At 42.3% G+C, this 15937-nt stretch overlaps 1 protein-coding gene across 1 annotated transcript in view; it reads left to right on the top strand.

The window, feature by feature from the left end:
* The window catches only part of LOC130283195 (oocyte zinc finger protein XlCOF8.4-like), a 71333-nt gene that overhangs the window by 40704 nt on the left and 14692 nt on the right, over positions 1 to 15937 (top strand). Inside the window, exons 10-13 of the mRNA XM_056532399.1 lie at positions 5794 to 5949; positions 11177 to 11297; positions 11381 to 11502; positions 12705 to 12816. Of these exons, the coding sequence (XP_056388374.1) occupies positions 5794 to 5949; positions 11177 to 11297; positions 11381 to 11502; positions 12705 to 12816 (511 nt within the window). The remainder of the gene's footprint in view (positions 1 to 5793; positions 5950 to 11176; positions 11298 to 11380; positions 11503 to 12704; positions 12817 to 15937) is intronic.

Here is a 15937-nt window from a genome sequence, read left to right as displayed (position 1 = left end):
TGGCTTGTGCATGCTCTAAATAACTCCAAAACAGGGATAACACCCTAATACATACGATCAGCGCCAGCCAGATAGCCCATCTTCAAGTGTATTAAGCACCAACTTTTTTCGGGAATAAGGTATGATTTATGAACTGGAAGACTAACAGACCTGACAGAGTAACTAATGTGCAGGTAGAAGGACACCTAGGAAATAGTGATCATAATATAATACATTATAACTTGTTCTTCAATAAGGGAATCTCTAAAGGGACCACAGAAACAATGAACTTTAGGAAGGCAAAGTTTGATCAACACAGAGAAGCCCTTAACAATATAAAATTGGGATAATGTACTCAAAAACAAGTATACTGACACTAAATGGGAGACTTTTGACCCCTTAAGGACTGAGCGATTTCACGTTTTTGCATTTTCTTTTTTTCCTCCTTGCCTTTAAAAAATCATAACCCTTTCAATTTTGCACCTAAAAATCTGTATTATGACTTATTTTTTGCGCCACCAATTCTACTTTACAGTGACATTAGTAATTTTACCGAAAAATCCACGGCGAAGTGGGAAAAAAAATCATTGTACGACAAACTTGAAGAAAATAGGGCATTTTGTAACTTTTGGGGGCTTCCGTTTCTACCTAGTAAAATTTTCGGTAAAAATGACACCTTATCTTTATTCTGTAGGTCCATACGGTTAAAATGATACCCTACTTGTATAGGTTTGATTTTGTCGTAATTCAGAAAAAAATCATAAATATATGCAGGAAAATGTATACGTTTAAAATTGTCATTTTCTGAGCCCTATAACTTTTTTATTTTTCTGTGTTCAGGGCGCTATGAGGGCTAATTTTTTGCGCCGTGATCTGACGTTTTTAGCGGTACCATTTTTGTTCTGATCAGACTTTTTGATCACTTTTTATTCACTTTTTTGTGGTATAAAAAGTGATAAAAAATGCGCTATTTTGGACTTTGGAATTTTTGGGCGTGTACGCCATTGAACGTGCGGTTTTAAAAGCGGTATATTTTTATAATTCGGACATTTATGCACGTGTTGATACCACATATGTTTATTTTTATTTACACTGTTTTATTTTGTTACTAGGAAATGTCGGGTGATTTAAACTTTTAATTCAGAAGGGAATTTTTTTTTTACACTTTTTTTTTTTTGCGAGCTCATAGCTCCTATGAGCTTGCAATGGCTGATTGCATACACAGATTGTTGCCTTGCCGTTGCATGGCAACAAGCTGTGTAATCGACGGTTGATTGCTCCAGCCTGTAACTCAGGCATGGAGCAATGAATCGGAGCCCGGACACCGACGGAAGAAGGTAGGGACCTTCTTCTCTCCGGGTAGCTGATCGGGGCATCGCGATTTTATCACGATGACCCAGATCAGCCCGACTGAGCAGCCAGGAAGCATTTACTTTCGATGCGGCGCTCAGCTTTGAGTGCCGCATCGGAAGGGTTAATAGCGCGTAGCCGAACGATCGCGGCCGCGCGCTATTAGCCGCGGGTCCCGGGTGTGAATAGGCGCCGGGACCATCCCGCTATGACCCCGCGTTATAGACAGGGACCGTATTTAGGACGTACTCATACGTCCTAAAATATCGTACATTTTCACTGTAAGATGTATATACCTTATTTTTAATATTCAGGGACTCTATAGTGACAGGGACTGTTCCCCAGGACTGGCGCATTGCAAATGTGGTGCCAATATTTAAGAAGGGGTCAAAAGGTGACCCCCGGGAATTATAGACCTGTTAGTTTAACCTCTGTTGTATGTAAATTGTTTGAGGGTTTCCTAAGAGATGATATTTGGGAATATCTTGATAAAAATAAATGTATGACCCCATATCAGCATGGATTTATGAGGGATCGGTCCTGTCAAACTAACCTGATCAGATTTTATGAGGAGGTGAGCTCTAGACTGGACCAGGGGGAATCGCTGGATGTCGTATATCTGGATTTTTCCAAAGCATTTGATACTGTGCCACATAAAAGGTTGGTGCATAAAATTAGAAGGATGGGGCTGGGGGAGAATGTGTGTAAGTGGGTAAGTAACTGGCTCAATGATAGGAAACAGAGGGTGGTTATTAATGGTACTTATTCTGATTGGGGGACTGTTACTAGTGGGGTACCACAGGGGTCAGTCTTGGGTTCTGTTCTATTTAATATATTCATTAATGACCTTGCAGAGGGGTTGAATAGTAAAGTAGCAATCTTTGCAGATGATACTAAACTCTGTAAAGCGGTAAACACTATAGAGGACAGTGCACTGTTACAAATGGATCTGGATAGGTTGGAGGTTTGGGCTTAGAAGTGGCAGATGAGGTTCAACACTGATAAATGTAAGGTAATGCACATGGGGAGGAAAAATCCGGGCTGGGATTATGTATTAAATGGGAGAACACTTGGGATGACTGACATGGAAAAGGACTTGGGAGTCTTAGTTAACAGTAAATTTAGCTGTAGTGACCAGTGTCGGGCAGCTGCTGCCAAGGCTAATAAAATCATGGGGTGCATCAATAGGGGCATGGATGCCCACGACAAGGAAATAATTCTACCGCTGTACAAAGCACTAGTCAGACCACACATAGAATACTGTGTACAGTACTGGGCACCAGTGTACAAGAAAGATATAGTGGAGCTGGGGAGGGTTCAAAGACGGGCAACCAGGGTAATACGGGGAATGGGAGGACTACAGTACCCAGAAAGATTATCAGAATTGGGGTTATTTAGTTTAGAAAAAAGAAGGCTTAGGGGAGACCTAATAACTATGTATAAATATATCAGGGGACCGTACAGAGATCTCTCCCATGATCTATTTATACCCAGGACTGTATCTATAACAAGGGGGCATCCTCTACGTCTAGAGGAAAGAAGGTTTCTACACCAGCACAGACTGTAAGAGCAGTGAGACTGTGGAATTCTCTGCCTGAGGAGGTGGTCATGGTTAACTCGGTAAAAGAATTTAACTCCTTAATGACGCAGGACGTATATTTACGTCTGTGCCGGCTCCTGCAACATAACGCGAGGTCACTCGGTGACCCTGCGTCATATCGGCCGGGACCTGCGGCTAATGATGGACATCACCGATTGCGGTGATGTCTGGTATTATCCCTTCAGACGCGGCAATCAAAGTTGAAGTGAAACCGAAACCATCATGGCAGCTCAGTCGGGCTGTTCGGGACCACCGTGGTGAAATCATGGCACCTCGAACAGCTTGCAGGACACGAGCAGGATCCTTGCCTGCCGAATGACTACTCAGTGCCTGAGATCCAAGCAGGAGCAGTTGAGCGGTGATAACACTGATCACTGCCATGTTAATGCATGGCAGTGATCAGTGTAGGAAATCAGTGTAATGTATGTTATAGTCCTCTATGGGGGCTATAACATTGCAAAAAAAAAAAAAAAGTGAAAATAAAGTGTTAATAAATGTGATTTAACCCCTTCCCTAATAAAAGTCAGAATCACCACCCTTTTCCCATAAAAAAAACAACTATGTAAATAAAAATAAATATAAACATATGCGGTATCACTGCGTGCAAAAATGTCTGAACTATAAAAATATATTGTTAACCGCACGGTCAATGGCGTACACGTAAAAAAATTCCAAAGTCCAAAATAGCGTATTTTTGGTCACTTTTTATACCATAAAAAATGAATAAAAAGTGATCAAAAAGTCTGATCAAAACAAAAATGGTACCGATAAAAACGTCATCCATCCCCATATAACGCCCTCATTCATCCCCATATGCAGGAAAATAAAAAAAAGTTATAGGGGTCAGAAGATGAAATTTTTAAACATATACATTTTCCTACGTGCAGTTATGATTTTTTCCAGAAGTACGACAAAATCAAACCTATATAAGTAGGGTACCATTTTAATCGTATAAACATACAGAATAAAAAAAAGGTGTAATTTTTACCGTAAAATACACTGTGTAGAAACGGAGGCCCCCAAAAGTTACAAAATGGTGTTTTTTCTTCAATTTTGTCACACAATAATTTTTTTCTTCTGTTTCACTGTGGATTTTTAGGTAAAATGACTAATGTCACTGCAAAGTAGAATTCATGGCACAAAAAATAAGCCAAAATATGGATTTTTAGGTGGAAAATTGAAAGGGTTATGATTTTTAAAAGGTAAGGATGAAAAAACGAAAATGCAAAAACTGAAAAACGTGGTTAAAAGGGGTCTGGATGCATTTTTGGAGAATAATAACATTACAGGTTATGGATTCTAGATCTATAGGGACAGAACGTTGATCCCGATATTTATTCTAATGCCATATTTGGAGTCGGGAAGGAATTTTTACCTCTAGTATGAGGGTTTTTTGCCTTCCTCTGGATCAACTCAGTAGGGACTCATTAGGGTTATAGGTCAAACCTTATTGACTCTGGTCTTTTTTCAACCTTATGAACGATGTTACTATGTTACAGAGCTGCTCTGCTGCATATATAAGATATGTGTAATTCTCTGATGGAAAATTTTGTTTATAATGTATTGGTAGAAATGAATGCTGCAATAACAAAAAATTACTACAGACTCCGCCCATGACTGATCACATGACTGTGACATCATCACAGGTCCTATAGCAACTTTGGTCTGCTGCTATCGCATGTGACTGATCACATGACCGTGATGTCACACAGGTCCTGTAGCTGCTGGAATGTAATAGGTGCAGATAAGTAGGTGGCCATTGTGTGAGACTTTTACTCATTGTTGCTATGTCCTGGGCTCATTGCATGCCATAAAAGGTGTAGATATACTTTGTGTGTACATATATTTTATATTTGTGTGTGTGTGTATTGTTATGTTATATAGGTGTATATATTATATACAGTGTACAGAGTGTGAGTGTATATATATTACTGGGATGTAAATATGGGATATATAAATATCTGTGTATAGACATGTTTATTGTATACAGTGTGTGTGTGTGTGTGTGTGTGTTTATATAATACAGGGTTAAATGGAACACTTTTATATAGTTGTGAGTCTTTATGTATACCAGTGTTTTCCAACCAGTGTGCCTCCAGCTGTTGCAAAACTACAACTCCCAATATGCCTAGACAGCTGAATGCACCCTGGTGAAGGTTGTAGTTTTGCAACAGCTGGAGGCACCCTGGTTCGAAAACACAGGTCTAAACAGTATGTAATATGTATGGGCATGACAAAAATTCTATATAATGTATATGTATATATATATATATATATATATATATATATATATATAATGTATTTATTATTATATTTTTATGGGGGAGGGGGGATAAAAATCTATGTCTCCACTATAATATTATAATGTACTTATATTTCCGACTTCATACTCCTCCTCTCCCCCTCAGGCTCCTGAAGTGTAGAAGTCTCTTTTACAAGATATGAGTCTTCTCCTCAATGATGCAGAAAAGATGGACCGGGATAGTAAAATCACAGAGAGGATACTAAACCTCACCCTGGAGATAATCCATCTGCTGACTGGAGAGGTGAGGGATTATGGGAATTGTGTCACATGGGGTCACTTTTATCTTTCGTAACTATAGGGCAATGTTTTCCAAACAGTGTGTCTCCAGCTGTATCAAAACTACAACTCCCCCAGCTGTATCAAAACTACAACTCCCCCAGCTGTATCAAAACTACAACTCCCAGCATGCCCGGACAGCAAAGGGCTGTCCGGGCATGCTGGGAGTTGAAGTTTTGCTACAGCTGGAGGCACCCTGTTTGGAAAACACTGCTATAAGCTGGTGTGAGACCGTTAATAAGAAGATGTATAAAGGGAAATCAATGCCTTTTCTCTTGCACAGGATTATATACTGACGAAGAAGATGTTTGATAAGGATAAAGAATGGAGCAAGCACCAGACCCCCATCACATTGTCTCCATCACTGAAGAATAAGAGAAGCAATGTTCAGAAGATCCTAGTCATCACCAACAAGATCACCGAGCTGCTGACTGGAGAGGTGAGTACAGGGACAGTAACAGTAACAACAAGGAAGGTATAATTAATAATGTCTGTTTCAGGGTTATTAAGTGTTTGTTTTTTAATGCTGCCCGGGCTTCCGCAATAAAAATAACAAACCTTAAAGAAGAAGTCCCATGCCTAGAAGTACGGGAAAATGTATCCCCTATCCACAGGATAGGAGATAAGTTTTAGATCACAGGGTGGGGTGACTGCTGTGGCCCCCTGTGATCTCCTTTACGGAGCCCCTGCTCTCCCCCAGAGTGGCACATCACGACTCCTGCCCAAAGCGGAGGCCGCCACGCCCCCTCCATATATCTCTATGGGAGAGCTGTTCGACTATCTTTGGCTCTCCTATAGAGATATATGGAGGGGGCATTTGGCGCGCCACTCCGGGAAAAGCCATGGCTCCGTACATAAGATCGCGGGGGGGCCACAGTGGTCAGATGTAATTTCTAACTCCAATTCTGTCCATTTAACACCACCTATGCCATAGTCAATATTGACTGTGGTGCCTAGGTGGTTTGAAAATAGAACGGAGATCCCCTGTAAACTAACTTGTGCCCACATGATGTGATTCCGTGATGCTGATGGGTTGCCAAGGTGCTCCGGTCTGCCAGGACTGTAATTAATGAATATCCAAAAAGAAGTAGTGGATCTGGCACCACCGTTATATGGCTGAGCAGTGAAAAAGCAGGTGACTAATGCTGACCGGAATTCACACAAGCAGGCTCAGGTGGTGCTGCGAGTAGTGCAAGTCTATGCAATGTTACGTAAAGGAAAGAAGACTTGGCGACTCACCATGCTGCAACAGGCTTCACTTTATTCCGAGAGGTACCCCTGGGTACACATCAGGGCAAGGGAGGGCAGGTGGAGAGGCAGAGGATGCTGGTAGGACTGCGCGGTTTCATGCCGACCTGGCACTTCTTTAAGCTGCATGGCCCTGTTTGGTGCATGTAGCTTGAAGAAGTGCAAGGTCGGAACAAAACCGCACAGTCCTATCAGCACCCCCTGCCTCTCCACCTGCCCTCCCTTGCCCTGATGTGTACCCAGGGGTACCTCTCGGAATAAAGAGAAGCCTGTTGCAGCATGGTGAGTCGCCGAGTCCTTTTTTTTTACATAGTGCTGTAATTAATGAATTTGTCATGGAGCTCACCAGAGTGAATAAGCTCTTTGGTGCTGCTTTGAGCCAGACCCCACCAATATTGATGGCTTATCCTAAGTGAATGGTTCATCAGTATTGTCAATAAACTACATACTATTTGTACAATTCTATCTGCAGTTATAGAAAAGGGAACACAAGTTAACAACCTAGGAACATCACAGATTCTATAACACAACAGTATTCATACACCGTCATTTTTACAGTTAACAGTTATGTTCTTAAAATATAGACCAGCAGCCAACTTAAAGGGTGTTTATTCAGCAATTAAAAAAACAGAGCAAATTTCTTCAAAAAACAGCAGCCCGCCTGTCCTCAGGTTGTGTGTGGTATTACAACTTTGCTCCATTTACTATAATAAAAATGAACTGCAGTACCACATACAACCTGAGAACAGGTTTGGTGCTGTTTCAGTTATGCTCTGGATAACCCATTTAAGCTGCTTGATAACCTTACATCTCTTCTGTATATAGAACCCATAAGAGAACACCAAATTTCAAAATTGCACATAAAAAGTTCCTTTCACTTGCCCCCTTAATCTGTCTATATCCTTTGTTGTCTCCTATTGCAGTTAAGTGGAGTCTACCAACCGTTTTGGTGAAATTAAACCAATACTGAAGCTACCTTTTTTGTATCTTGATGTATGTGCTGTGACCTTGTTAAGTAAAATGTGTTTTATTTTTTATTTTTTTTAATTCAGTATGCAAACAAGCTCTTTGGTGCACTGGGAGTATTTCGAGGAGTACTGTTATGCTCGCCAAGACCCCTCCCATCTACGCCTTCTCATTCTTCTAGGTCAGGCATGACTATAGGTGGAGGTGTCTCCTAGAGATATAGAGGACCAAAGAGATAATTTGCATATTGAAAGAAAACAGAATCATTTTCCTGGACAATAAATATAAATATAATAAAGGCAGCGTTCAGTACACTATAACATCTTCTATTCAGAAATACCAGTGGTTTAATTTCACAAAACTGGTAGTAGACTCCCTTTTAAAACAAGAAAAAAAAAAAAAAATATATATATATATATATATATATGAATGAAATATAGAATTCTCTCTGGACCCAAATAGTATGCGAGACATAAAAAAAAACTGATGCACAATTAAAACAAATACACATGAGTAAGAATCGAATAAAGAGAGGAAGAGGCAGAAAGGTGAGAAAAAGGCTGACCTGGCATTAAAGTAACCTGTATTTAGGCTATATCCACATGGTGGAATGTCTGCACGGAAAATCTCCGAGTGGACATTCCACAGACAGCAGAGTGTCCGCAGAACAGGCCGGCACTAGGACTACTCAGAAATGCGCCGTCTCATAGATGGCAATGCACTTCCTTGCTGAATCCGCAAAAACATTGAACGTGTTCAATATTTTTGTGGACGCTGGAATCAGGATTTCCATGGCAGATGTTGTGGCCTGGGAAATTCTGCCATGTGAACAGAACAGCAGAATCCCATTGAAATCAAGAGGACTCTTCTGCTGCAGAATGTCTCTGCGGAAGATTCATGTGGAATTCCGCACTGACATGCTGCCATGTTAACCCGGCGGCCTTAGTATTAGTGTCCATTTGAGTCACCAAGCATTAGAGAAAAGAGTATGCACATATTATTCAGTATTAGTGTCTACCAAGAACAGTACGGAATTTCTGAGTGAAATTTGAAACCAGAATTCCACCCGGAAATTTTGGTGCAGCAGAACCCCTTTGCTGGCAATGGTATTCCTCTGCTCAGTACACAATACGGAATTTCACAGCAGACATTTTTAGCCGCTGAATTTCTGCCACTAAAAGATTGGACTCGCTCATTCTTTAGGCGGAATCCGTGCCGCAGACATCTCTGTCTATGGGGAGGGCAGTGTGCACGCTATCCTAATACAAACTGATTCAGTCGGCGTTGGGCACACTTGTAATCTCCTTCCTCAGTGTGAACCTAGTCAAAGACTATATGTAGGAATAAAAAAGCTGATTAAACAGGACAAACCAGTATAAACTGGGGAGTAACGGCAAAATAGAGACACAAAGAAGGCACAGGTAAGTGGCATCCATACAATAAAAAAATGCTCATTGTATGGAATCAAAACAGCCAAGGCTGATCAAACAGCCTGAGTACATGACCTGAATAGATGAAACGAGTACACCTCTAAGTATAGGATTACATCTATGTTTGTGTGTGTTTACACTTATGTAGAAAAAACAGAGCAATAGGCCAGTGGTGAGACTAACCCATCAGGGAATATACTGGTCACTTGGAAGATAGGAGACACCACTATATTTTGGGTGTAAGGTCATGGACAACAGGCCGCCATGCCAGAGAGATGTTCCACAGGGAGATGATGTGGTGGCATGTGCCCCCCGCCCCCCAAAGTACTATACGTCCATGGGTATCGCAAAACATGGCAAAAAATAAAATGAATGAGAGTACTTTGTGCATTCACAGACCATGCACCATTTAGACCAAAGCGGGTGCCTCCAGTATTCTTGTGCAGAGGGGAATCCCATAGACATGGAGACATAAGCTGGTCCTACAGAGACACCATAGGAAGTTTAAAGGGATATTCCACTGGAATTTTTTTTTTTTTAATCAACTGGTGGCAGAAATTTAAACAGATTGGTAAATTACTTCTATTTAAAAATCTTAATCAGTCCAGTACTTATCGGCTGCTGTTATGATCCACAGGAATTTCTTTTCTTTTTGAATTTCCTTTCATTCTGACACCTCTGTCCATTTTTAGGAACTGTCCACAGCAGGATTGGTTTTCTATGGGAATATGCTCCTACTCTGGACAGTTCCTAAAATGGACAGAGGTGTCAGCAGAGAGCACTTGTGGTCAGACAGAAAGGAAATTCAAAAAGAAAAAAAACTTCCTGTGGATCATAACAGCAGCTGATAAGTACTGGAAGGATTATGATTTTTTAATAGAAGTAATTTACCAATCTGTTTACATTTCTGGCACCAGTTGATTTAAAAAAATGTTTTCCAGTGGAACATCCCTTTAAAGTTCCTATGGTGTCTCTGTAGGGCCAGCTTATGTCTCCATGTAATAGAAGTTATTTACAAATCTGTTTAACTTCTTGGCACTAGTTGATTTAAAAAAAAAAAAAAAAGGTTTCCAGTGGAGTACCCCTTTAAATGTGCCCTGGAATGCTGGCAGCTCTCCCATTTAACTATGGTCAAGGAGTGCGAACTGGAAAGTCAAGCCTGAATCTTAAAGCTAAAGCAGCATTGTTTACAAAGCTCTATGCTGCTGTTTGGTGTGCGCGGCACAGTCAAGTAGTAAGGGTATTTGTGCAAAGTTGATGGTACCAGTCGTTCTTGCCACCTCCATTATAGATTGTTCGACTTTGCAGAGATAACTTGGGAGTTGCCATCATGTAAGCTGTAGGCATGAGAGGGTTTAGACTAGCGTTTCCCAACCAGGGTGCCTCCAATTGTAGCAAAACTACAACTACCAGCATGCCCGGACAGCCTTTGGCTGTCCGGGCATGCTGGGAGTTGTAGTTTTGCAACAGCTGGAGGCACCCTGGTTGGGAAACACTGGTTTAGACTCTTAACCAAATAGATATGATCCAGTTTCACTGGTAATAAATCCTGGTTGCCCAGAAAGGTAATGCATTTTACTTTAATATATTATCCATTTAAAACAATGATCGATTTTACAAGCTCTGTGCACCCCCTTCCCCAAGACTTCTTTTTAAGAATAGTCTCGGCAGATCTTTGTGATGGATGGAGCGTGTGAATTTTACCTCGTGTACACCCTTTTCTGCACTTATTGTAATATACTTGGCCCAGTTACCTTCTGGGGTTGCGCTTGACGTATCAATTCTATGTTTTGTATTTTGGGAGCTGTTATTCTTAATTCCTAAATGAAAAAATAAAATATTTTATTTACAGTACAATAGATAAATCACTTGTCCTGTAAATAGTTTTGACATTTACTATAGAATGTGTTTTATGCTCATTTTTTATGTTTATGTTGTAATAATAATTGTATTTCTTTTTCTTTATATTCTGTTGCTTAGTCTGTGGTTTTCTCAATTAATCTCTATCTTTGCATTTCTAAGGTTCCTATAAGGTGTCAGGACGTCACTGTCTATTTCTCCATGGAGGAGTGGGATTATTTAGAAGAACATAAGGATCTATACAGAGACATTGTGATGGAGGAGCACCAGCCCCCCGTATCAAGTAAGAGGAGTCTTTCCTAGGCTGTAAAGTAGAGAGAAATTTAGTGGCTCACCATCAAAACACTGTGTTTGCTTCATCTACAGAGGAATCCATTATAAAGAATGTACCAGAGGAGCCCTCCACAATTCCACAGAGTTGTTCAGAGGAAAATAGCGAAGTCCTGGAGGATGATCAGGTCGATGGAGCCGAGATGCCACCAAATGCTGTAAATTATTATACAACACAAATAGAGAAACACAGCCGCACATCCACCATTTTTATTTTAATCTACTTGCTTCTCAGCATAATTTTAAAAACTAACAGGTTATTAGTATACATTTTGATCAAAAAGTACAAGCCCACTCGCCACGTCAAGGCCACCTAGTCAGAGTGGGTCCCTAACCTGACACTGGCGTAACGCCGGGCGGCGACTACTGCCTCCGAGACACCACGCCCACAGGGGGAACGACCCAGTGGCCAGGCAGCCCCACTGCTGCCCGACCAAGCCCCTGGCTTTGGGCCGCACTACCCCACAGACAAAGCATCACAGAAACAATGACTGCCACAGAGAACCACACCAGCATGAACACTTACCATGTGCTCCCTGCCAGAGGGCTGGAGGAATGTTAGGAGGAATCCCATATGCAGTCTCCTGCAAATAAAAACGCCTGGGCCGAATGGGTGGAGTGGAGTGCTGGCTATGAAAGAGGGTAGGGACCCACTCTGAATAGGAGGCCTTGACGTGGCGAGTGGGCTTGTACTTTTTGATCAGAATTTATACTAACAACCTGTTAGTTTTTTTAATTTATACTGAGAAACAAATAGATCAAAATACAAATTGTGCATGTGCGGCTGTGTTTCTGTATCTCTATTTTTGTTCCTACTTAGATTGGTGTTGACTTCTTTTATTATTGTATCATGGTAGTTACAGGGTATTAATGTTTTGAAATTGTAAATATGCCGGGAAGCAGCTCAAAAATAAACAGTTCATATGTAGTACCCAATAGGGCAATCACTTACGGATCCAGGGATATTCCGTTTCTTTCTTTTACTTCATTAAAACGTAGTATAACAAACTTTCTTAAATAGTAGATACAGACACGAAATGCTGCAGTCTTTGCCTCTGTCTGACTCTCCCAGCCATGGACGCGAAGGCGTTTTGGGGGCGGACCCCCTTAGTCATCGCCGTCGCGTCCGAAATATCGATGGATCTGTAAGTGATTGCCCTATTGGGCACTACATATGAACTGTTTATTTTTTGTGCTACTTCCCTGCATATTTACATTTTTGAACAGTGATGCCTTTGTGGAGTTAAGTGGAGCTCAATAAGCAGGTTGAAAGTCTATGCTACAAGTTGCAGGTTGTGCTGTTTGTTGTTCTATCTACTATTAATGTTTTGTTCATTATTTGTTCTGCGTTGCAAAATAGGTTGAATATCTGACAACTATTAAAGGTGAAGTTATGTCAAGGGATGAAGAGATATATGAAGTAGTTATCCAGCAGTGTAAAGAGGAAGAAATTCCTGTAGACATCAGCCCAGGTGAGTGATGACTATTAAATACTTTAAATAGTTATATTCTCATTCTTCAGACTCTACAGCAATTACTTATTTTGTTAATGCAATTTTAAGAGAAGAATATATATTTGTAGTAGGGGTCTCAGGAACACTTAAAGGAGTACTCTGCCCCTAGACATGTTATCCCCTATCCAAAAACCTGCGGATAACCTGTCTGATCGCGGGGGAACCGTCCGCCAAGCCCCCCCCCCCCGTGGTCTCCGTGCCGGCGCTGCAGCGTTACAATCATGGAAGCCTAGGGCAGTCATGAATGGAGGGGACGTGGCGGCTGTGCACCAGATGACTGGGGTGCCACAGCAGATGCAAATGTGTTTATAGATGTTCGGTACCAGACAACTATTGGATGTTTAAAGGGGTATTCCAGACAAAACCTTTTTTTATATATATCAACTGGCTCCGGAAAGTTAAACAGATTTGTAAATTACTTCTATTAAAAAATCTTAATCCTTCCAATAGTTATTAGCTTCTGAAGTTTTCTGTCTAACTGCTCAATGATGATGTCACGTCCCGGGAGCTGTGCATGATGGGAGAATATCCCCATAGGAACTGCACAGCTCCCGAGACGTGAGTCATCAGAGAGCAGTTAGACAGAAAACAACAACTCAACTTCAGAAGCTAATAACTATTGGAAGGATTAAGATTTTTTAAAAGAAGTAATTTACAAATCTGTTTAACTTTCCGGAGCCAGTTGATATATAAAAAAAAAAGTTTTGGCCTGGAATACCCCTTTAATAAGTTATGCACTGTTGCCGAGTTGCTTTGAAGGATTTATGTGAATCCTTAAGACTAGTTAATTTATCATTAGCCATGATCCAATTCAGCTTGGATTTGACGAAATGCAAAGGGACAGACTGAGTTTTCCATCTATGGCAATCTTGACAGCCAGAAAGATAAAATAGATATGTCTTTGAACTCCTCTGGTTGTATCAGTATTGGACCGGTTAAAGGAGAACTCCGGAATAGGAAAATTATCGTCCGTACTGCCGGCAGTAAAAAAAAATAAACAGGTACATAGCTTCCTTCACTCCCCTGATGCCTCCAGTAACCGGCTACAGCCTCCGCCACGATCCTCTTCCTGGTTGCCTGTGGTCAGCGAGTCATACTTCACTCAGCCAATCACCAGCCGCAGCGAAGTTCAGTCTCGGTCGGCGATTGGTTGAGCGGCAGTGTGAGAACGCTTTAAGACACACAATCCTTCACTACATCAGCACCTGCTGCCGGGGCCAAAAACGTCCCACTGCCGCTCAGCCTATCGGCGGCCTAGTCAGGATTTCGCTGCGGACGGTGATTGGCTGAGTACAGTATGACTCGCCAACCACCGGTAACCAGGAAGAGGATGGCGGTGGAGGCCGGAGCCGGTTACCGGAGGCACCGGGGGAGCGAAGGTAGGTGTGTAAGTGTTTTTTTTATTTTTTATTTTTTTACTGCCGACAGGATGGACGATAATTTTCCTATTCCGGACTTCTCCTTTAAGAATGCTTGCTCTGGGTTCTTCCTCAGATTAGCCCTAGTGACCAAGTAATAAATAACACAAATAGAGAAACACTGTGGAGGCAGTGGACGCTGCCCGGCGCTACGCCAGTGTTAGGTTAGGGACTCACTCTGACTAGGTGGCCTTGACGTGGCGAGTGGGCTTGTACTTTTTGATCAAAATGTATACTAACAACCTGTTAGTTTTTTAAATTATGCTGAGAAGCAAGTAGATTAAAATACAAATGGTGGATGCGCGGTCATGTTTCTCTATTTTTGTTGGAGATAATAAATAAATACAATAATAAATCCAAAAGCGTTGCACATGGGGGCAGCCCCATCATATGTGAAGCATGGTTTCCCTATGCTGGCATCCTGGGAAGCATAGAGAGGCTGAGGGAGATATCCCCAACTCTAGTGGGGACCAGGTACCATCTGAGTAAGACTTTCCAATCTAACTATTGGGACTTTTGAGCTGAAAGATTCTTCAGGTGCTGTGCCAAAGTGAACTTATAATAGTACCAATCATATAATGTTTAATGTAATAACATTTAAGTGTGCATAAACCTTATACTAAAGTCAGCTGCCCCCACCATCACTAAGACTGCATTCACACTACGGTTACAGTGTACAGCTGCCGGATCCGGCAGGGAGAGGGGAAACCGTGCGCTCCCGTACCCCAGCTAGTAGTAAACTACGGTTTAGGTCCTGTCACCAAACTGGATACGGGGCAGAGTTACTCTACTCGGCTCATTAACCCGTACAGGACCTAGGGCGTATGGATACACCTTCTGTACCTGGGTCTTAAGGACCCAGGGCGTACCTGTATGCCCATGGGAATTTCGGTCCCCGCCGCACGCCGGGCGGGGACCAGGCCGGGGTGACTACTGATATCGATCAGCAGGCACCCCGTGCAAATGCCCAGGGGGGTAATCAGACCCCCCCATGTCGGCGATCGGCGCAAATCGCAAGTGAATTCACACTTGCGATTTGCGCCGATTCCGGGTCATACGGGTCTATGGTGACCCGGAATATAAGGGGGATCGCGGTTGTCTAAGACACCCACGATCCCCCTGAAGCGATAGGAGTGAGGTGGCAGAGGTGCCACCCCTCCTATCTCTGCTATTGGTGGTCTAGACGCGACCACCAATAGCAGATCAGGGGCGGGGGGTTTACTTTTGTTTTCCCCGTTCTGCCCACCCACAATAGGCGGGGCAGGACGGGAAACAACGGGGACCGAACGCCGAAGATCCACTTACCCGTCGGTGGAAGCTGCAGGACGGGATCGGCGGCGGTGATCGGCACGGGCGGCATGTCGTGCAGCAGAAAAGGATGGCTCCGGTAAGCCGGTAAGTTGCCTAGCAACATCTAGAGGGCTACAGTCTGAGACTGTAGCCCTCCAGATGTTGCAAAATTCCCAGCATGTACTGACAGACCGTGCATGCTGGGAGATGCAGTTTTGCAACAGCTGGAGGTCTACAGTTTAGAGACCACTGCACAGTGATCTCTATACTGTAGCACTCGATCTTGCAAAACTACAACTCCTAGCATGCCCGCATAGCTGTTTGCTGTCTGTGCATGCTGGAATTTGTAGTTTTGCAATATCTGGAGGTCC

Source organism: Hyla sarda, chromosome 7, assembly GCF_029499605.1.
Source record: "Hyla sarda isolate aHylSar1 chromosome 7, aHylSar1.hap1, whole genome shotgun sequence".
In the NCBI taxonomy this organism is placed as follows: Eukaryota; Metazoa; Chordata; class Amphibia; order Anura; family Hylidae; genus Hyla; species Hyla sarda.
The sequence above is the reverse complement of the archived record's forward strand: the minus strand, read 5'-3'. Positions and strand labels throughout refer to the sequence as shown.